Here is a 21,832-nt window from a genome sequence, read left to right as displayed (position 1 = left end):
TCCTTCACCTCAACTTTGCTTTGTGGGACTTCACCTGCCCTGTTGTTGAAGAGCTATGTGGCACCCGAAAGCTTGCACACTAATAACAACCAAGGCTAAAGTGCAATTATTATTCATTAGAAATGGGGGCTCCCCCCCCCCATTTTTTTTGCAAGGCACAATCTTACAGCAGTAAAATTAAAATTCCTTCTACAATAGACCCAAGATTTTTATTCACTGAATATGGAAAACAGTGCCATTTGTGGGCTTGGCATAATCTGTTGGTTTGCTCTTGCCCTGGCTGCTTTTTTCTAATACGTTGGAAACTCGGTACCAGCGACTGCGGTCTCTTGATTTGATGGGACGGTTGACAGCAGGAAGGAAGGCATGTGATGGTGCTAGTGGGACTGACAGCTTTGCTGTGGGCTAGGGCAGCTTTGTTTATCCTGCGGCTGCAAGAAAGAAACTTCATTTCCAAAAGAAAGCAGCCAAGTGTAGCAATAAAACTGTTAGCACGTTTGCTAAACTAAACAGGGTCCGGTATGGTTTCAAGTTGGGTGAGGGACCGCGCCTTGAGATCCCTCCCTCCCAGCTCTATAGCTCTGTGATTCGATGAAACCCCCTTAATTCGATTCGGATCCTGCGCCGGATGAACCGCTTGGGCAGCGTTGCTTTGGAGCTGAACGAGAGGGGCGGGGCGTCACCGGTCGCCCCGCCTTCTTTATCAGCATATCTTCCGCCCGCCCCATCCCGCAGCCGCCGTGCTGACGTCACGACGTCCCTGCTCGGTCCAAGATGGCGGCGCTTTGACTCCTCTCTTTCCCTCCTGTGCCTGGGCTGGGCGCGCTATAAGAGGGGAGGGAGGAGGGCAGAGCCGAGGTAAGCGGGTGAGGGGCGTTTAAAAGTGCGCGTCGTTGGCGGGGTGGGGGAAAGTAGTGCCCCCCCCAGCTTGTGGGTTGTTTCCCCAAGTTTCCACTATCCCATAATAAGAGGGAGACCACCGGCTATTGGGGGTGGGGGAAGAGGCAGTGAAACCCCCCTTCCTTGTTGGTCACTTGCTTATTAATTAAACTGAACTGGCAGTTCGCCACCTGCAGCCTTCCTTTAACCTGAATGGTAATACCGCCCCCCCCCGCCTTCCTTTCATTTCAGTCATTAACCCTCCAAAACAGCCCATTCCTCCCGCCCAACCATGACTTGGGGTGTGTGTGCGCCCTGCAGTTGTTGGACTCCAACTCCCATCAGCACCAGCACAGCCAATGGATAAGGATGATGGGAGCTGTAGTCTGACAGCCCCCCAGCCCACCCCTGCATTAGTTCATCTCCAAGCATTTTTACACAGAAGGGAGTGGGGGGGGGGTTACTCCTGCTCAGAGATGTTGCTTTTTTGTTTTTCTTATGATCAGGCTTGCAGGGACCTTTTCGTTTGGGGAGTAATTTGGCTTTGCAATTTGCGTTTTGCTCCCTGGTGTTTCGAGAGAGGGGAGTGTTAATAATTGGTATAATATTAACACTGGTTGGGCTCTGCTCACCAATTATCTTCCCTGGGGGACACTGCAAATGAACACTCAGGTTTTGCTGTGGACACATAATTTGCTTTTTCATTTTTAGCTGAAAAGTTGTAAGAGGAAAGAAAGACAGTCACAGTCCTGCTCATTCCATCTATTTTTTATGCTGTTGTTTGGGTCTGGGGTATGAAGGAACCAATTTTTTTCAGATGTTAATGCAGTTGACTAAATAATTCAGTTTGTGCCCAGAGCCCATACCCTCTTAATTATTATTTTTATCATTATTATATTTATTTCCCACCCTTTTCCCAGACCAGGACTCGAGGCTTCTTATACAATTAAAGCAACACCCATTAACATTATTATTTGTTATTTTTTTTAATAAATAAATATTATTGCTCTATATTACATTCATATACTGACCCAGCCCTTCATCAGAAGACCATAGGGCTGTTTACAGTGTACAACACAAATGTCATAAAGCAGTATCTGTGCAACTTGGAAATAAAAGCAATTATATAAATACAATTATAATAAGGAATACATAAGAGTTTTGTTCTCTACCCCTGCCTGATTGCCAAGAAGAGCAGCCTACCTCACATTGTACTTAGCTTGGATTTCAATGTTTCCATCCACTTACAATCACAGAATGTTACAATTACCCAAAGGGTTCATCTGGTCCAGGTTTTCCCAAACTTGCATCTCCAGCTGTTTTGGACTACAGTTCCCATCACCCCTGACCACTGATCCTACTAGGTAGGGTTGATGGGAGCTATAGTCCAAAAAACAGCCGGAGACCCAAGTTCTGATCGAGTCCAACCCTCCGCAATGTAGGAATCCTAGCTAAAGAATCCCTGACCCTTCTTCTCCTGCACTTTGTTTCTCTCTTGCAGCAAACCATGGAGGGCTCCTTTGTCCAGCACAGTGTGCGTGTCCTGCAGGAACTTAACAAGCAGCGGGAGAGTGGGCAGTACTGCGATGCCACCCTGGCAGTGGGCAGCTTGGTGTTCAAGGCACACTGGAGTGTCTTGGCATGCTGCAGCTCCTTCTTCCGGAGCATGTACGACGGAGCTTCCAGCAGAATCATCCTGCCAGAGACCTTTGTGGAGATCTTCACGCCCCTCCTCGACTTCTTCTATACAGGCCACCTGGCCATCACCGCGGAAAACTGGGAGAAACTTCTCGAGGCGGCCAAGGAGCTCTGTATCCCAGAGGCAGTCAGGCTTTGCCAGGAGTTCAAGCCTGAGCGCTTGGACGGCGGCGACCAGAATGGCCCGTTTTCGCTCGCAAAGGACCTTGGGGATCACTCCGAAGCGCTAGCCGAGATGCAGGGAGAGCCGGCCCTTGGTGGTGCTGTGCCCTCAGGTGACTCTGCCCGAGAAGTCAGCCCGAGCCCCTGCATCCGGGGCAGCAAAGTGGCCCAGGGCCAAAGAGAGAGCCCCTGTCTCCTTCGGGGAAGGCTGAAAAGGTCCCCCAAAACAATAGCGCTAAGCAATGCAGGTGAAGTAAAGAGCACCCCGGAATGTAAGGAGCTCCTAAAAAGGCCACTGAAAAGAGGAGCCGCCGAGGATGCGGGCGCCAATCATGAGGTGGCGTGTGGAGTCATGTGCTAACAGAAAGGGGTTGCCTTTGTCCGCGACAAGCCCTGTCCCTGTTTGAGAATAAAGGCGCCTTAAAGCAGCGAGCATTGTTGGCGGGGACAAAGCAGCAGAACGCCTTTGCTGCTTGTCTTAATGTGGGAGCATGGGTGGGGACCTGCACCAAGGGGCTGGGTGTCTCAGGGATGGGGGTGGGGAATTCAAGATCTCTGGGGTTACTGCATGTTCTGGCATTTAGGGACTCGCAGCTGTGGGGAAGCAACTTGGGGTCTTTGGGGAAGCTTTTTCTGGTGTGCAGAACAACTTTGCAGAGGATGCTGGGATACGCCCTGGCATACATGTTCAGTTTTCAGAGGGCCTTAAGGCAAGAGTATGTTCAGGAAGGTAGTCAAGCCTGTCTTGCACTTGTACATGTTGCAGGAGGATTGGGAAACTGTGTTCCAGTCAGTTTGTTCATCATTGCCAATTTTTAAGGCATGGAACTGCTAATAAGCTTCCATAGATGTTTCCCGTAATTCAAACTGGCAAGCTTCTGCACCTCCAGAAAGCAGATGAGGAATCTGGTTTATGCTGCAGTGAACCCAAATGTACGTATGTGGTTACTCAGATCAGAAATGCCTATGGTGGTAGGGCTTGTCAGTTTAGGGAGTGTTTCTTCAATTATTGCAAATTTCTTCAGTGAGGGGTCTTAAAAATACGTTTTTGGGTGTGAGGAATTCAAATCTGGTGTTTTTGTGATTGGACAACATTTAGCTTGGTAAGTCCATGCCTGATGAAGAAGCACATAAACTGCTTTTTGGAAAACTAAAGAAGTTTAATTCTACCTTCTGAAAATGTCAGGTAATGCTAAATGAAAAAATTAATATATAATGTAACTGCAAGATGCGGGTGGCGCAAGATGCCTACGGCTTGCCGATCAGAAGGTTGGCAGTTTGGATCCCCGTGATGTGGTGAGCTCCTGTTGCTCGGTCCCAGCTCCTGCCCACCTAGCAGTTCGAAAGCATGTCAAAGTGCAAGTAGATAAATAGGTACTGCTCTGGTGGGAAGGCAAACGGCGTTTCCGTGCGCTGCTCTGATTCGCCAGAAGTGGCTTCGTCATGCTGGCCACATGACCCAGAAGTTGTCTGCGGACAAACGCTGGCTCCCTCGGCCTATAGAGCGAAATGAGCGCCGCAATCCCAGAGTCGTTCGCGACTGGACCTAACGGTCAGGGGTACCTTTACCTTTAACTGCAAGTACTTGGCAGTCATTTTTAATGATTTCCTTGCAGTTTTACACACATTTTACTTAACAAGCAAAACTAAATTGTATTTACGGTAACCAAAACATATTGATGTTACAACTTTTTGGCACCCCTCATTTTTGGAATTCGAAAGTTGAAAAATTCAAGTCGCTTTACTATGGTGGACTATCTTCCAACAACCTGGAATGGCTCAAGAAGTTTGTAGTTAGTAACCACAGGTGTTCAGTTAATCTGGTCCATAGCTGTCAAGTTTTCCCTTTTCTCGCGAGGAAGCCTATTCAGCATAAGGGAATTTCCCCTAAAAAAAAGGGAGAACTTGAGAACTATGGTCTGGTCTTTGTGCAGCTCTCCAGCTTATCTGAGAAATTACGAGGACTAGAGACTTAACTATTCGAAAATGCAAGTTTTTGAGATTTACAAGAGTCTGAAAGTTGTGTACATTAAACAGCCTTGACCTGATTTGTGGGGATTTTGAATAGGGCTATACACAGTGTTTCTGGGTAGGTGGGATCTTTCATAGTATTTTTTTCTGCACAGTTGTACCTCTGGATACGAACGGGATCCGTTCTGGAGCCCCGTATGCATCCAGAGCAGTACTTACCCTGAAGCGCCAAATCTGCGCATGCTCCCCACGCAATTCGGCGCACCTGCGCAACCCGTTCTGTTACTTCTGGGTTCGGCACGTACGTATCCTGTGTCGTATGCCACCTGAAGCACACGTAACTAGAGGTACAACTGTATGTGTAAATAGGTATAGTGGCTGTAGGAAAACTATTATTTCATTGTTTCCCAGCTGCCTAATTTTAATAATACTGAACAATGACAAAAACACGCTAGATGGATGAGTCACAAATTCATCCCAGCTTGTACTTAGAGCTTTGTTAGAATCAGCAATTCGTGCATGTTGCAGTTTTTGTGATGCAGAATTTAAAGTGCAGAATCCTCATTTCATTTACCTTTCTTTTTGTTAAAGCACCAAATAAATACAATGAGGCATGGTGCAGACTCACATGTTTTAACAGCAGGTCTACGCAGGCCTGTTGTTTCCAAAGCAGCACACATCCATGTACTGTACAGCAAATCCAGGCGATGCAGAAATATCACACATGTCAACAGGCATCAACAAAACTGTGCACTTTGTCCCAGTACAGCACGGACTAATAAAAGCAACTCAGAAATAACTAACAGCTCTGATTTCAAGGCCTGGCTGCTGTTAGTGCTCCAAAACCTGCAGATGGGGGTCATACTGCAGTAGCAAGCTCCCTCTCTCTCACATACACACAGTGCAGGTTTGAGCTGTGAGTCTATGTAAACAAGGAGATTCTGAATCTTCTAAGTCCAATTTGCTTTCTTGTTTGTCCCAAAGGCCAGGTCTCTCTAACAAAATGCTAAAAATGTTTTACTGCAGCTGAAAGTCACAATGGGTTGTGAGATATCAGAGAAGAAACCTAACTGTAGTTCCATGTAGAATGGTGGAGGGATTGGTTTGGCCTACTCAATCAAGCTGCCTCTGCAAGATTGAGAGCTGCCTGTTGGGGTTCTAGGTTCAGGCAGCTGTTGTTCTGAGAAACTGAACAGAATAAGCATCTCAGGAAATGGGGAGGGACTGCCTTAGATTTTGGGGGAGGCCAGGGGAGACAAAGGCCAGTTCATCCATCCCATAGTAGTTTGGTTGTGTGTTGTGTTCTTGAAAAAGGTGGCGCTTAGTCTAAATATTAGGAAACTCAGAGGTCACTCCTCTGATACTGTCAGTTAACAGTCCACAGCCTAATAGTAACACAGTCCAGATAATTCCAGGGATGGTGAAAATGTATTTGTGTGGGTGGCAGCCAGTCTATTTAATGGAACCGATAGAGCTGGTGATATGAGGACTGTGTGCTCACAGGGGTCTTGGGGACCCCCCTGCATATTTTATCTTTAGTTGAATACCAAAGGTTTTAAGTGCACACCTGAAAATGTGTAAGGGGCCACGATCAACTTCAGCAGCACCTTCTCAAGTTTACACTCCATTGCTAAACCAGGTTTGACCTGTTTAAAGGGTAAAATAGTCTAGCTATGTATGTATAGCAGCTTCCTCCAGCCTCATGCCCTCCAGAATATTTGGGCTACAGCTCCCATCTGTCCCAGTGTTGTGGTCCAAAACACCCATAGAGCATCAAAGTACCTTTGTCTTAGAGCTGCTGTGTGAGTTTAAAATTTCATTATAAACAACATTTACAATGGTTTGGGCAATTCCTCAGGTACTGGGATAAAGTAAAGGAGAATGGTTGAATCTCCTGAACTTGTTTCACCCGCATCTCTTATTTGCACTATGTGATTAGGCTACAAATAACACTTGATGACAACAGAACTTTTACTTGGAACGCTTAACTAATTGGCAGGATTGAAATTAGCATATAGTTAGTTCCTTTCTTGCAGTTGTACTAAATGAATGTTTTAAATACTTGACCATCATATATGGCCAAGTATTATTATTTTTTAACTGGTCAAGTGGCTAGCCTTTGTGGAGGATTCTGTTTATTAGTACAAGAAGTTGTGTTTGGGTGGATGTGTAGAAGTTACTGTCCTGTTTTCTCACAGCAGGAAATGCAAGAGGCTCTGGGCTCGAATGACCTGACCGCTGAAGATGATGTAGGAGGGAGCAAGGAAAGGGATGAGGATTACATTCCCGGGAAGAAGAGCGTGAGGACCAAAAGGAGAACTCACCTGTCCAGGAAGCCCAGCAGCTCCAAGACTGCTGGGAACAGCGGCCTGCTGGAAGCCGGGGTGCTGGGAGGCCGCAGGGGTGCGACGGGACCAGTTGAATGCCCCACTTGCCACAAGTCCTTTCTCAGCAAGTACTATCTCAAGGTGCACAACAGGCAAGTTCGCATGCCTTGTGCTGGGGAGAATGTCACGCTCACAAAGATACGGGCTGCCTCTTTTGCCCCAAGAACCAGCTTGTGAATTGAGGCATGGTTGGCTCCTTGCCCAGCATTTGGAGCAGGAATGGGCAGACTCCAAACTTGGCTTCTTATTAGAAGCCAGAGAGCCCAGGTGCAAAACTTAGGAGTCCAGGACAGGTGCCTTTGAGCACATTCTGCGTGGAGGGATTTGTTTTCAGGACCAGAACTGGACTGATCTCATCTCAGACAGTTGTCTACTTCTGGTTACTCCAGACTTCCTTTGTTTCAGCAGCCAGATTTAGCTCTGGAGTGGGGAAGGAAGGTGTCGGTTGGTATTGTTAAACAATTGGGAGTCACAAACTCCTGACAGTCAACTGCTGTGGTTGTTGTTGCTGTTTTATTTTATTTTATTTTAATGTATTTATATCCTGCCATTCTGAAGGCAGCTTCTAACATTCAAAAGCATCGTTGTAAGATACAAATTAATAAAAACTAACTAGTTAAAAACGGTAGCTAAAATACATCAAAACACATTTAGAACCAGCAATTGAAAATGCAGTTTGCCTGATAGCAGGCCAAATCACCCAGATCAGAGGACCCTGATCTACCTTCTACTGGTCCCTGGTTTAAGGTGAGTCCCCTTGAGCGACCAGAGCACAACAGTGCCCCCCCCCGCCTTGCAAGACTACTTGCAGTGGGTCACTCTGTTTTTTTTTATTAAAAAAAATTATTGTAACCTGCAGAAAGCACACTGGTGAGAAGCCCTTTGAATGTTCCAAGTGCGGGAAATGCTACTTCCGGAAGGAGAACCTGCTGGAGCACGAAGCCAGGAACTGCATGAACCGTTCAGAGCAGGTATGGGAAGGAGGGGGTTACAGCTGGAAAGCACACAGACACTTGCAGTGCTGTTGAAGGAACAGCCCTGATGTACTGGGTGGGTGGAGGCTGTTGTGGTGCCCAAGAGAGAAGGCCAAGTTGAGATGTAGAAGACCCGGGTTCAAATCCTGTATCACCCACCAGGGAGCTGACACTGATACAGCCTGTCAGCAGCATCATCATTTATTATTTCTACCCCGTCCATCTGGCTGGGTTTCCCCAGCCACTCTGGGCGGCTTCCAACAGAAAAATAAAACACAGTAATCTATTAAACATTAAAAGGCTCCCTAAACAGGGCTGCCTTCAGATGTCTTCAGGGCTGCCTTCAGAAGCATTGAGTTGCAAACACACCAGCCGCAGAGATGGCAGCACTAGGCCCCAAGGGCAGCACTCTCCCCTCCTGTGGCTTCCAGCCTCTATGTGTTTTGACTGGCGAAAAGCCACATGAGGCCGCACATAGAGGCTGGAAGCCACAGGAGGGGAGAGTGCTGCCCTTGGGCTTGAATCCTGCTTGCGGGTTTCCCTCTGGGATATCTGGTTGTTCCCTGTGAAAACAGGATGCTGGACTAGATGGGTGAGTGGCCTGATCCAGTAGGGCTGTTCTTAAATTTCTCTGCCTGCTTCCTGAAGCAGCAGAGTCTCTGGGTGCGTTTCTTGAAAATGTAGGTTTGCTCGCTCCCCTTGGAAGTGGCAGTTCTATGCAGGGCTTCCCCACCCCCCCAGCTCCCTGAATGTCACTTTCCCTTTTCTGTCCAGGTTTTCACCTGCTCTGTCTGTCAAGAGATGTTCAAGAGGCGGATGGAGCTCCGTGTGCACATGGTGTCCCATACGGGAGAGATGCCCTATAAGGTCAGCCTGCCTTGCCCCCAAGTCTTTCTGGCTGCCTTGTGACAGGCCACTTTACTTCGGGGAAGATGAGCGATTCACATATCTCCAACCTTCCCTTTGAAGCTACAAAGCAGCCCTGCCAGCTGGGGCTGATGGGAGTTGTGGTCCAAAACTTCGGGAGGGCCCCATGTTTTGGTGGGAGGGGAAGGCTAGCATCAGGAACAGAAGCTGTACCTGAGCTCCCTGGCCAGGTGCACAGCTAAGCACAGAGGCTTGGAGCTGAGGTTCCTCTCGCCCTTGTAGGCTCAGGTCTGCTCTATGGATGGTGCTGTATCCTTTGTTACCAATGGCTACTGTAGGACTTCCAGGAACAGCCCTAATGAAGGAGTAGCCCATAAAAGGGTTAACAGAATACTTGAAGGTTACAGGGATGATTATTAGAAAGATTTGGAAGCATTTTGAGGGGGTTCCTAAAGACGAATGGTCTAACCAAGTAACGGAAAAGTTGGTTTAAGTTGAGGCCAAATGAAAAAAAGTCTCCTTTATGAGCGCACAGCAAGTCTTTGTTTTATACATTAAAATTGACAGACAGGTGCTTGCAGTACAATGTGTAAGTATCCAGAATTGTAAAGGTTGGAAGGGACCCCGAGGGCCATTGTGTCCCTGCAATGCCTCTTGATCAGATTCCCACCAAACCTTAAGGATGCTACAGTAATCAATTTGGGAAGCCTCCCGCTTTGATGAAAGGGGAAAAGAGAAGAAAGTAGACCTTCAAAATTATTCTAGCTCTACACCTCACCCTATAAATATGAGGGATTATCCTTTGTTTTCGGAATCTCCCATTTTTGTTTTTAACATCCTTTGTAATATGTGGGACGTTATTCAGATAACTGTATGGAGGGAAGGTTAGTTTTGTAAGGTGTGGTTCAGTGTGAGAAATGGCTTTTCTTTTCAAATGAAAACAAAAAATATATATAGCAACCCTCATCCGCCAATGACCTGCGGCTCTTGTGTCCCTTTGTGTTCCAGTGCTCTTCCTGCATCCAGCAGTTCATGCAGAAGAAGGACCTGCAGAGCCACCTCATCAAGCTACACGGGGCCCCCAAGCCACACGCGGTGAGTGTCGGTGTTTGCCAAGACTTGGCAAATCGCCTTTCTTGGGAAAATCTCACCTAAGCTGAAAATGTCCAGGGGACAAAGTGCTTGAGATGGCTTCTTCGCCATTGAGTTTAATTTTTATTTTATATGGAAACACAGCAGCTCAGGAGAATCAGGCCTCACAGGGAGTATGTAAGTGTCTGGGTTTAGTACACTCCAAGGTTACTTTTAAATCTTCTTTGTTAAAACAAAAACTTGCAATTGCTTTGATTCTGTCATCACAACCCACACTTCCTTTCCCTTTTACTACGCTTGTATTATTGACCCAGTTAATCGCACAGCTTCATACAATACTTCGTTACTGGCGATTATGACTTGTCATCTTTTTTTCTTTTTAAGAACACCTTATTTTTTTCTGAAACCTGTTTGTTACGGTAAGCCCAGTGGAGACAGGGAATATGGTTTGTTTGGGAGATGGCACCTTTCCTAACATGCGAGAATGAAGGGAAGTCCGAGCTCCAGGGATGTTAATGGGGGGGAAGGGGAAGTCTGCGAGGAAGTTGGTTGAGCCTGAGGCCTCCTCCGCAAGGCCGCTTGGTCCGCAAGAGGCGCGTCCCTGACCCAAGTCCATCCTTCCTCCTCTTCCTTCTTCAGTGCTCTGCCTGCTCCAAGTGCTTCCTGTCGCGGACGGAGCTACACCTCCACGAGGCCTTCAAGCACCGCGGGGAGAAGCTGTTTGTCTGCGAAGAGTGTGGCCACAGGGCTTCGAGTCGCAACGGGTTGCAGATGCACATCAAAGCTAAGCATAGGTGTGCAGAAGTTGCCTGCTTTGTCCCTTTCCATGGGGAGCTTCCATGCCCCAGTATGCTCAAGCATTGCCCTTCCTCCTCCTGTCTCTGCAGGAACGAGCGCCCCTATGTCTGCGAGTTCTGCCAGCACGCCTTCACCCAGAAGGCCAACCTCAACATGCACCTGCGCACTCACACCGGGGAGAAGCCCTTCCAGTGCCACCTCTGTGGCAAAACCTTCCGCACACAAGGTATGGGTACAGCCTGGCCCTTGGGGTCATTCCCACTGAAGGGCAGTGTTGCCATAGAGCATCTGTTCAGGACTTGCAGGCCTGTCCCACCCGAGCTCTCTGGGAACCCAGAGAACCTCCAGTCAACAGGAGGCCTGGGCAATATCAGGTTTTCAGCACTGTGATGTATCACCAGCCAAACAACGCGATCTGGCGATGCACCACGATGTTGAAACGGGGAGGAACAAGCTGCAGGCAGACTGCAGTGAGGTGCGCTGTGTTGGCTGGAGCCGGGGAGCCGTGATGTATCACCAGCTCAAAAAGTCTGAAACGGGTTGTCAGGGGGCCTTCCTACAGGGAGCCGCCTCCCCTCTTGCTTCGCCCAGTGAGAGCAGCAGCAGTGGGTCAGGTGAGGGGAATCAGGAGGTGTCAGGGCTCAGCGATGTTGGAGAGCCCCTGCGCCGCCAGGACCAAGAGGCGCGCCACCAAACGTAAGGTTGGGAGGAGGCGTTTTGGGGTGCCCAAACTCTTATGCTGGTCCCGTAGCTGGAAACATCCACTCTCGGATTCTGCGAGTGACTGAGAGGTTATCTCTGCACTGTAAATACTCTGCACAATAAAACTCTTAAAGAGAGAGTGTACTTGGGCGTCTTTACTCGAGTAGCCGCAACAACACCCTTACGGTGTGAACTTCATACCGGTTGCAGACAAATTACCGATACATCTTGCACCTCTAGTCATTAGTCAGGAAGGAATAGTGGGTGCTTTTAAAGCTATGTTTCCATTCCTATCACTTTTGTAATACAGTCTGGTGTGTGTATATAGAAATCTTTATAAGGCCTCTCCTGTTTGACTGGTTTTCTCATCTGTGTGTGCACATCAGCAAGCCTGGACAAGCACAACCGGACCCACACAGGCGAGCGTCCCTTCAGCTGCGAGTTTTGTGACCAAAAGTTCACCGAGAGAGGCCCCCTGCTGAGGCACATTGCCAGCCGGCACCAGGAAGGGAGGCCCCACTTCTGCCAGATCTGTGGGAAGACTTTCAAAGGTAATGACTGGGGAGGGAGGGCCGAAACAACTGAGTGAATGAGTGGAATGCTTGTTACGAGGGGCAAACCCTTACTGTCTAAAAATGCGCAGTGTGAAGGCTTTTGTGTAAGATGGAACTACATAGTTGAGGAGCACAGATCCTGAAGTTTGGCTTTCGCCAACCTGGTGCCCCCCAGGTGCTGTTGGACTACAACTCCCACCAACCCCAGGGTCTGGTGGGGTCAGGGATTAGGGTCGGGGCACCAGATTGTCTGCACCTGGCTTAGTGGCAGAGGACTGAGCTTTTGTATTTAGGGAGATGCCAGACTTAAGCCAAGTTAAAGAGGCCACCTAGAGTGGGACAGCTGGGCATAAATCTTGGTAGAGCTACTGTCCAAGTTGGCCAGGCTTGTGCCCTCCAGATGTTTTGGACATGGCCAACACAGCCCCTGGGAGAAGTTGCCAGAAACATCTGGAGGAGTGGGCAGCGCTGGGCTGGATGCTGTCCTTAGGCAGCCACTTAATGGGCCCCTGGTTTTGCTTTTCCAGCTGTGGAGCAACTGCGTGTCCATGTCCGTCGGCACAAAGGGGTGAGGAAGTTCGAATGCACGGAATGTGGCTACAAGTTCACACGGCAGGTACGATGAGGCACTCATGGTCTGGCTTATGGCACATTTAAGAAATAGGAATTGTGTGTGTGTGTGTGTGTGTGTGTGTGCATAGGCTGACTCCCAAGCTTTTCAAATACCCTCTCAATGTCTTTTCTTTCTCCTCCTTGCAATTCTTTTTCCCTCTCCCTACAGTATCTGCATTGATTCCCCCCTTCATCTGAGGAAAGGGGTGGCCAACCTGTGGCCCTCTGTCTATTTTCATGTGGCCCCCGCCTTCTGCAAGTGCCTAGCAGAGGGGAAACTTGGGGTGGGAACTGGGGCAGAAGGTGAGAGAGACAAGAGGGTGGCTCTGTTTACTTTTCTCTTGGGTCCCTGCCCAACACTTATATGCGGCCCCCAAGAGATTATCCTTCATGGAGTGTGGCCCTCGACAGGAAGAAGAAAAGAGAATTCTTCTCTGCCTTAGGATGACTAAACACTTTCAAAAGTGACCCCTGTGAGAACCATTGGCCCTCCATAAAGCACTCTGTTGACCAGAGACCTTCACACATCCTCACCCCAAACCCAGATGCACGGCTGAGGCAGACCTGCCTGAGGCAACTCAACTCAGCTCAGCCCCTGCTTTGCCTCGTTGCCCAGCAGTGCATCTGATACCACCGGAAAGGGCCCTTAGCTGCTCTTCCCCGCTTCCGTTTGTGGGCTCTGGGTTCCGACATGCCAACCGTCTCTCCTCTTGCTCTCTCGAAGGCCCACTTGAGGCGCCACATGGAGATCCACGACCGGGTGGAGAACTACAACCCCCGCCAGAGGAAGCTGCGGAACCTGATCATCGAGGACGAGAAGGCCGTGGTGGTGGCCCTGAAGCCCCCTCACGATCTGGAGGGGGGCTCTGCCGAGGAAGTCGCAGCGGAGTCACTCGCCCACGGCTCCCTGAGCGAGGAGCTCCCTGTACAGAGACTCTCTTCGAACGAGAACTTTGGTCCCCCGGATGTGATCGAACAGTCGCTGATCATTACCATCCCAGAGGACTGTGAGACGTAGCATTGTGCCCCTATTGTAAAGCCCCATCCCCAATAAAGGAGAGTAATTAAAAAAGAAAACCCGAACTTAAATTACATCCATACTCCGAACATAATGCAGTGTGTAATAGTGGCCCAGGTGCCGCTAAAATTTCTACGCTAGATCCTTCCCTTGCTCAGCTGACAGAATCTCTACTCCCTTCTTTTGCTGGAGCAGAGTGAAAAAGAATCAGTCACCCCCACAGCTCAAACCATTGTTGATCCAATTGCCTGGGATGGGGAAATGGTGTGTGTGTGTGTTATTTCCTCATCAGCCATGAGCCCCTGGAGTTCTCTGTGTGTGGATTAGGTTTCTCTGGCCTTACTCCCATCAAGGGATGGGGGAGAAACTTGATTCAGTTCACACTAATCGGATCTGTACTTTATGAAACGATACAGAAACTGAAACCCAGCTGGCCTCGGATGTTCCCACTCCTCCAAATCTTGCAATGCAGTTCTCCAGCCAAGCAGTGTGTTCAAAAATGCATATAAGTGCGTATATCAATGAAAATAACTTGCAAAATGCATTATATTAGGGAAATCATTTTGCAGGAAAATATGTATCTTAGCAAAATTGCATACAAAGAAGTGTACACGGTATGAATTGTAGAACAGAATCATAGAATTTGTAGTCTTTTGCGTCGTCATGCCAGGGTTACATTCTGGGGATAGTTTGCATGTGCAAAAACACGTACAGTGGAACTTTGGTTCTCTAACATAATCCGTTCAACTCCCGAAAGGTTCTAAACCAAGGCACGGCTTCCGATTGGCACGGGTGTCCTGGAAACAATAGCAGACAGCCGCATTGGACGTTCAGCTTCCAAAAACGTTTGGAAACCGGAACACTTTGTTCATCAACTAAGCTGTACAAGAACCAAGGTTCCATTGTATGCCCAAGCCACCCTCATGCAACTGTCTTTACCTTCCAAGCAAAGCAGAGAACTCTGGGATGTTCCTGTGGGGCCAATCTCCTGAGAGCATCCCAGAGCCTGGTAAGCAAGGCTTTAAAAAACTCTCTGCTTCAAGAAAAACCTGGTGCAAGAGGAGCTTTTAAGCTCTCCGCCTTCCCTGTGCTTAATCTGCGGGATTTCAACCAGCCGGCTTTCAAATTGCGCAAGTTAATTGCACACAATTGTACCATATGAAGGCAAATTCCACTAGAATTCCTTTGGTAAAAAGAAGAAGAAAAAATGGCTGTGGAATTGTACAGAATGGAACATAAGACCGGAAAAATGTGAAACCGAGACGGCAAAGCCCATCTCGCCTTGGCCGCCTGACCTCGCTGCTCAGCCTGCTGCATTCACCCTCTTTGTATAGCTCTGAATGGACATCTGGAAGTGTTGGTTGGTGTTGAGATGGGAGTGGAAGAGGATGACGTAGGCCTTGGGGGTGAAGTAGCCCCCAAAGATCCCGGCGAGGGTGGAGAGGAGGGTGGCGATGTGGATAGCCGGCAGGTACTTGCCCTTGTAGATGCTTGCGGCGGTAGTGTACGTGATGAAGGAGACGAAGTAGATGAGGTTGCTGAACGTGATGCACTTGGCTTCGTTGTAACTGTTAGGAAGGTCCTTCCCCATGTAGCTGATGGTGAAGCAAGCCACACCCAGCAGGCTGTTGAAGATCGTCCAGAAAACGGGGATCACCGTGTTGCCCTGGCCGCACTCCAGGAGAATCATCTCCTCAAAGGCCTCATAGTTCTTGTAGGGGGCCGATGGGCTGATGCTGAGGGAGGTGAGGACCATTGTGCCTTGCAGCCCAGTGATGGCTCCTATGAGCAGGCCGGAGCCGTGGTACCTCCGCCAGGCCCCATACAGGCCTGGAGCCCTGGCCGCCATCTTGAAGACGATGGCGATCTGCACCGAGCGCGCGGCCATGCACGAGAGGCACCCGGTGAGGCAGGTGTTGTACACAGACAACCTCAGAAGGCAGGCAAAGTGCCCTGGGGCCCCGAAGAAGCAGTAGAGGCTGAGGCAGGCGCAGGCCAGGGAGCCCAACATGGCGAAGCACATCCAACCGCCGGCCGACTTCACGACGGGCGTGTGGCGGTTCCGCGTGAAGATGCCCGCGGTTGCGGCCACGAGCAGCAGCAGGAGGGTGTTGGCTGCCAACAGGGCCGCGGAGATGGGGTCGTCCCACAGCAGGAAGACGACAGTGCGGTCGAAGCAGGCTTCGCTTCTGCCAGGCGACCACTGGTCCTTCTGGCACTTCTGGCACGTGTACGGATCTGTGGGGCGGCAGGGCAAGTCAGCAGAGGCAACCGGAGGCCACATTCCACCTTCACCAGGGGATCTCGGGGGGGGGGGCAGCCAACAGGAGGAGCTGCTGCAGTGTAGTGGTTAGAGAGTTGGACTACGAGGACCTGTGAGACCAGGGTTCAAATCTCAGCTGGGCGCGACTTTGGGCCCAGCCTCTGCCTCTCAGCCTAACCTCTCTCACAGGGTAGTTGTGGGGGTTAAAGGAGGAGGAGGAGGAGCAGAATAATGTGTACACCACCTTGAGGTGCTTGGAGTAAAGCCTAGGATACAAATGCAATAACCAACTGGGATAGCTCAGCTGGAACAACACGAGACTCTTAATCTCAGCGTTATGGGTCTGAGCCCCATGCTGGGCAAAAGATTCCTGCATTGCAGGGGGCCGGACTAGATGACCCTCGTGGCACCTTCCAGTTCTATGATTCTGTGAAATAATTAACCCTGGATTCCCTGCTATAAGAACGTTGCCTTTCCTCCCATTAACACAGCTCAGCTTTAGTGCACCTATGGTATATGCTGCAGTGCCTCGCCATCTGTGTGTGTTGCACTCTGGAAGTGCTCTCCTAATATCACAGCGTGCCAAAGTGTTATTAGGGGGTGTCCCTGGGTCTTTGGCACTCATCCCTGTATCTCTTGAACCCCCCTTTTCCCCAACTTCTAGAGCTCGCCTACCCACCGTCTTAGTTTGCGCAGGGTCCTAAAAGTGCACCTGCGCCTACAAATTGGCGGCAAACGGGTGGACCATTTAAAACAAGAAAGCAGTGATATTTATCAGTGATGGGCAACCTTTTGAGCTTGGTGTGTCAAAATTCGCCAACCTCTACTGTCTTTGGAATGCTTTAATCATATATGATTAAAGCATTCCAAAGACAGTTAAAAATAAAAGCATCTAAAACCAGTCACAATTAGAAATAAATTGAAAAGCAAATAAAAACGCAGGTGAAACACATTCTTCCCTGAGGCCTGTAGTTTTTTGTTTTTGTTTTAGGTCTGCTGGACATTGTATCTTTGTGATGGGGTGAACTATGGTGCCCAGAATTCCCCGAGGGAAAGGATGTGCTTTAAAGGTATACCGTGTACAAAACTCTTAACCCTCCGTGGCTCCAGCACATTTCCATGTGTCTCCATCCCTCCGAGTGCTTTGCAAGAGAGCTTCCTGCTTCTGGTCACGGGCCGCTTGGCCAAGCCTTCCTCCTAAAGGATGCAGGTGAGACCACAAACCCTGGCCCCAAACCGCAAAAGCTCAGGAACATGCAAGGCTTGGGCTTCGGGTTTAGGAAGCCATGTGACCCTGGAGGCGTTGGCCCTGTGGGGGCGGCAGCAAGGGAGCAGAGCCAGCCTAAACCCACGGAGGCCACGGTTTTAAGAGATAGCAGGCAGAAGAGTTGAATCGCCTCTGCCTGCCTGCTTCTGACTCTGGTGCTGCCCTGCCTGCTGACAATTCACTCACCGCTTCTGTTCAGGAAGGTTCCTGGAGAGCAGCCCACGCAGTGGAAACAGCAGTGGTGCATGCCCTGCTGCACCTTTTGCTCCCCCATGCCGCATTCCTTGGAGCAAACGGAGACAGGGACCTGGGCGGGAGGAAGAGCGTTGGTGTCAAGGGGTGTAGGTAGACCCAAAGTGCCCCCGTGAGCCAATGCTACAATCCCTCTGTAGTAGAATGGGTTGCTTGCTCCCATTTTTCCCTGGCAAGGGGAATTCCAGGCAGACCAACATCATGGGTGGTGGCTAAGAATCTTCCCTGGGTGTACGAGCCTCCCACTCCTCCATGTGTGCCTCCTTACCTGGTTATCCTCTGTGTGCCACAGGAGCCTGTCCTTGTGGATGCTCAGGCGGTCCGGGTTCCTGTCAAAGGAGCCCACCACAGTGTAGTTCCACTCCTGCCCAGCCCATGTCCACAAGACCAGGTTGTAGCCAACCAAGGGGTCCCCATTGGCATCAAAATAAATCTGCCTGTGGTTCAGGCTGAAGTTCACCCTCTTCACTTCCTTCAGGAGCTGCAGCAGACAGACAGAGAGAATAATAATCCAGCCAACCCTAACCTGATGCCCTTCAGATGTTCTGGACTACAACTCATGTCAGCCCCAGTACATCTCGTCTGGTGAAGCGCTCTGGAGGACTCTAGAGCTTGCCACATTCTTGTGGGTTGGTCCAATGGTATTACCAAACTCTGGGCTTGGGGGTATTTTCCAGAGTTTCTCTGGGGAGAAGGAATTAACTACTAAACCAGTTTTAAGTCTGCAGTGTGGAAACAGCCCATGTTTAAAATCAAATTCACGGGGCCTTGTTTTGCTGGAAGACCCCCAAGGTGGCTGAACCAAATGGTCCCATTCCCTGGAGGACCCCCCGCTTCCATTTTTTGATTCTGAAAACTCCCCATGGATTCTGCAAACCTCCACACCCCAAACCCGAACTCTTTCATTAGGCAGGGTTTGTGGGCAGGAAAAGGGAGGTGAAAGGGCAAGAGATCCAGGGCCTAGTGCAAGCAACTTGGGGGCTGCTGACTCCTGGGTCACCCTCTAACAAGATGAATTATAGAGTTGGAAGGGACTCTTGAGGTTCATCTAGTCCAACCCCCTGTAGTGAAGGAATCTTTAGCCCAACATGAGGCTCAAACCCATGCCCCCGAGATTAAGAGTCTCATGTTCTACTAAGTGAGCTATCCCAGCTCACATACCCCCGATGCTCATCACAGCATGCTGAGAGAGAGAGAGAGAGAGAGAGAGAGAGAGAGAGAGAGAGAGAGAGAGATAGATATGGGGAGATCTACCTGCCACGGATAGACGGTGCCCTTTTGGCACACACCAGTTTGGCAGCCCAGCAGACGGTGGAGGGCATGCGCCATGACATACACCGCCGAGTACACATTAAATGCCCCTTGTGTGTCGTAGGGCGATGGCTCCTGCCTGTCGGGCAGCTTGCGGAACCGGGAGAATCGCTGGCCGCACCTTTCCTTGCAATTCCGACACGAGGCAGCGTCGCCTCCGTGCTCTGGGTGGGCACCCGCTTCCTCTGATGCGGCAAAAGCTGCTTCGAATGCCTTCATCCCCGAGAGGTGTGCCTGATGGACGGTTAACCCGAGGACCGTGCCGATGCCCTGAACGCCGGGGATCTCCCAGATTTCCGTGGCCAAGGACCAGTCCTCCGTGCCCAGCCACACCTTCCCGGTCACGTTCTGCCAGGTGGCCTCCTGGAGGAACAGGAGGGCGTTGCGCTTGTTGGCGAAGACGGCCACCACGTTGGCGGCAGAGGCCACCACCTCCAGGACCATGCGGGCCACCCCTGCACTGCTGGCGGGGATGACGCCCTGGTAGGCGAAGCAGATGCCCTCCTGGGGGGCCGCTTCGTGCAGCATCTGCAGGCCCTGGAGCCCGTAGTTGTTGTCGCTGCCCACCAGCGCGACCCAGGTCCACCCGAAAGCCTTCAGTAGGCGCACCATGGCGTCCACCTGCAGCTGGTCGCTGGGAATGGTGCGCAGGAAGGATGGGAAGATCCGCTTGTTGCTGAGCATCTTACTGGAGGCTTCGTAGCTGACCTGGGAAGAGAGAGGGTAAGGCAGGAAGGAGGCAACTGCTCTTGATATACATTGGGTCCTCCAGATGTTGCTGAAGTTTAACTCCCAACAGCAACCCCTTCCCTGTTTCCAGCATGGCCAGAGATGATGGGAGCAACAGCTGCAAGGCCACGGACATCCCCTCACCCCTGATGCAGCTGGAAACAGTTCTGTGAGTTCGAAGGGACACCCAAAGCTCATCTAGTCCAATCCCCTGCAAACCAGGAGCAGCAGCTAAAGAATCCCTTGACAACTGGAGCATCCACCTTCTGTTTGAAAATCTACAAGGAAGGAGAGTCTGCCACCTTCCGAGGGAGTCCGTTCCTTCGTCAAACAGCTCTCGCCCTTGGAAAGTTCTTCCTAATTTTTAGCTGGCACCTCCTTCCTTGTCATTTGAATCCATGAGTTCGGGTCCTGCCCTCTGGAGCAGCAGAAAACAAGCCTACTCCAGCTACATCCCTGACGGAAACAGAGCCACCGATGGGACGTGTGTCTCCTAGCTAGCAGCCACCAGTCATACAGGGCTCCTCAGGTGTCTTTTATCGTCAGTCCGAGGCTCCCTCTGCTTAAATTCACTGCCCTTGCCCTCCCCAACATTCCCTGAAGGCTCTCTTCCGCCTAATCTACGCTTTCACGGACATGATCCGGCAGGAACCTCTCCCCAACACAACTTCCAAATGGACTGCATTGCTTTTACTTTGCAGTGATCTCTCTTGCACCAGCAAAGAGGGTAATTTGCTTTGGGGGAAGATGCGTGAGAAAAATAAGACAGAATCACAGAATTGGAAGGGACTCAAAAGGTTCATCTGGCCCAACCCCCTGTGATGCAGGAACCTCAAAGAGATAGTTGTGAAACATGCTATCAACAACCTAAAAAAGAGACCAGGAAGTGCAGTCTGGCACCGACCCCCTGATATGTCTGGGCAGCTGCTGGTGCCTGTTCTGCCCACCCCCCCCCCCAATAATTTTCTTCATTCCTGGGCCTGGCTATGCTGACTGTGGCTGGTGGGGAAGCTGTAGTCCAACCATGCCTGGAAAAAGCACAGAGTGGGAGATGGCTCTCCTAATCCATGAAGTCCCACCGCCCTTCGGGGGCTTACCTCTGGCATGCAGAAGACACCCAGCAGACTGGCTGTCGTGAAAGCATTCTCGCTGGTGTCTGGCCCGATGACGCCCACAACCTTGGGCAGGGAGTGGGTGTAGTTGGCAGCCACCACCAGCTGCCGGGCATCGCAGCAGCCCTCTCCGCCACCCTGGGAGAGGAGGCTCAGCGTGGCGTACATGTTGGACGATGGCGAGCAGGTGTCGTAGATCTCGTACCCCAGCGTGACGTTGGGCAGGAGGCGGCTGGAGTTGTTGATTTCCTCCACCCCGAGCCGCATGGCCTGGACCAGGTAGTAGCCGTGGGGACTCGTGTCGTACATGCTGCAGAAACAGAGAAAAGCCACAGGAGAACTTGGAACTAAAGGACCTTGGGGGGAGGGGAATCCCAAGTGGGACAGCAGCAAAATATTGCATGGTAGACTGCTCCTATGCAACAGGCTCCATTATGATACTCCATTCCATGCCCTCTCCCCTGGTTTCCTGCCCTGCAACCCTGAATTTGTCAGCATCTTCTTCTTCTTTTTTTAAAATGATTTTTATTGATTTTACAAACAAAACTACACAAACATACAATATAATACTGTCCCTTCGTTCTCCCTCCACCCACTGATTCACCTCTGCCACCAGTGAAACCAGTGTGCTTTGAGAGTCAAAGGGGTCCATTGTAAGTTGGGTTTAGCCTCCCCCCTCCCCCCTCTTCCCCCCCCCCTGCCACTGAGAGGACAGGAGTGGAGGAGTTCTGAGGATTGGTTTCCCCCAGCTCTTTCATAGATATACCTTAACACAATACAAACATACACATAATAGGGGAGAGTTTTAACTCCCCAATTCTTATTACCTTAACCTTATACTTGTGACTTCCTCGGTGGTCTTCCTCCTGGTTTTCCTTAAAACAAAATCTAAAATTGATGGCGGGTTTTCTATTTCAGTTTAAAATCCTTTTCTTATAATATTAACTCAACCCTCCTCCTTTTCCATGCTGCCCTCCCACAGATCCCCTCCTGCCACAAGAGAAATCCGTGGGGCACAGCATTTCCAAGGTTCCATTATATCCCCTCCTCACCCCTCCGAGCACCCCGCCACTGAGTATCTCAGAGTAAGGAAAGGAGAGTAGACAGCTTTCTGCCTAAACCTAACTTATCTTACAAAAATTTACATTCACTTAAATTCTTTCCTAAGCTGCTCTTATAATTCC

At 50.2% G+C, this 21,832-nt stretch overlaps 2 protein-coding genes across 3 annotated transcripts; one reads left to right on the top strand and one right to left on the bottom strand.

The window, feature by feature from the left end:
• The first annotated feature begins 734 nt into the window (after positions 1-734).
• ZBTB48 (zinc finger and BTB domain containing 48) lies at positions 735-13,985 on the top strand. 2 transcript variants are annotated; one of them, XM_035120199.2, is made up of 11 exons: positions 735-858; positions 2,381-3,076; positions 6,912-7,189; positions 7,957-8,068; positions 8,846-8,938; positions 9,947-10,033; positions 10,670-10,824; positions 10,918-11,054; positions 11,917-12,081; positions 12,612-12,700; positions 13,421-13,985. In XM_035120199.2, the coding sequence occupies exons 2-11, from the start codon at positions 2,387-2,389 to the stop codon at positions 13,712-13,714; spliced, it is 2,100 nt and encodes a 699-aa protein (XP_034976090.2). In that variant the 5' UTR covers positions 735-858; positions 2,381-2,386; the 3' UTR covers positions 13,715-13,985. The 2 variants fall into 2 exon arrangements, with proteins under 2 accessions (XP_034976090.2, XP_034976089.2); XM_035120198.2 differs by having other exon boundaries at positions 6,909-7,189.
• Positions 13,986-14,022: 37 nt separating this feature from the next.
• Positions 14,023-21,149, bottom strand: TAS1R1 (taste 1 receptor member 1). Its single transcript, XM_035120197.2, has 5 exons — positions 20,634-21,149; positions 18,751-19,515; positions 17,765-17,977; positions 17,431-17,551; positions 14,023-15,952 (listed from the first exon to the last, which is right to left on the bottom strand). Exons 1-5 carry the CDS (start codon positions 20,955-20,957, stop codon positions 15,018-15,020), a joined length of 2,358 nt encoding a protein of 785 aa, XP_034976088.2. The 5' UTR covers positions 20,958-21,149; the 3' UTR covers positions 14,023-15,017.
• Between the last annotated feature and the right edge of the window lie 683 nt (positions 21,150-21,832).

Source organism: Zootoca vivipara, chromosome 6, assembly GCF_963506605.1.
Source record: "Zootoca vivipara chromosome 6, rZooViv1.1, whole genome shotgun sequence".
Taxonomy (NCBI): Eukaryota; Metazoa; Chordata; class Lepidosauria; order Squamata; family Lacertidae; genus Zootoca; species Zootoca vivipara.
The sequence above is the reverse complement of the archived record's forward strand: the minus strand, read 5'-3'. Positions and strand labels throughout refer to the sequence as shown.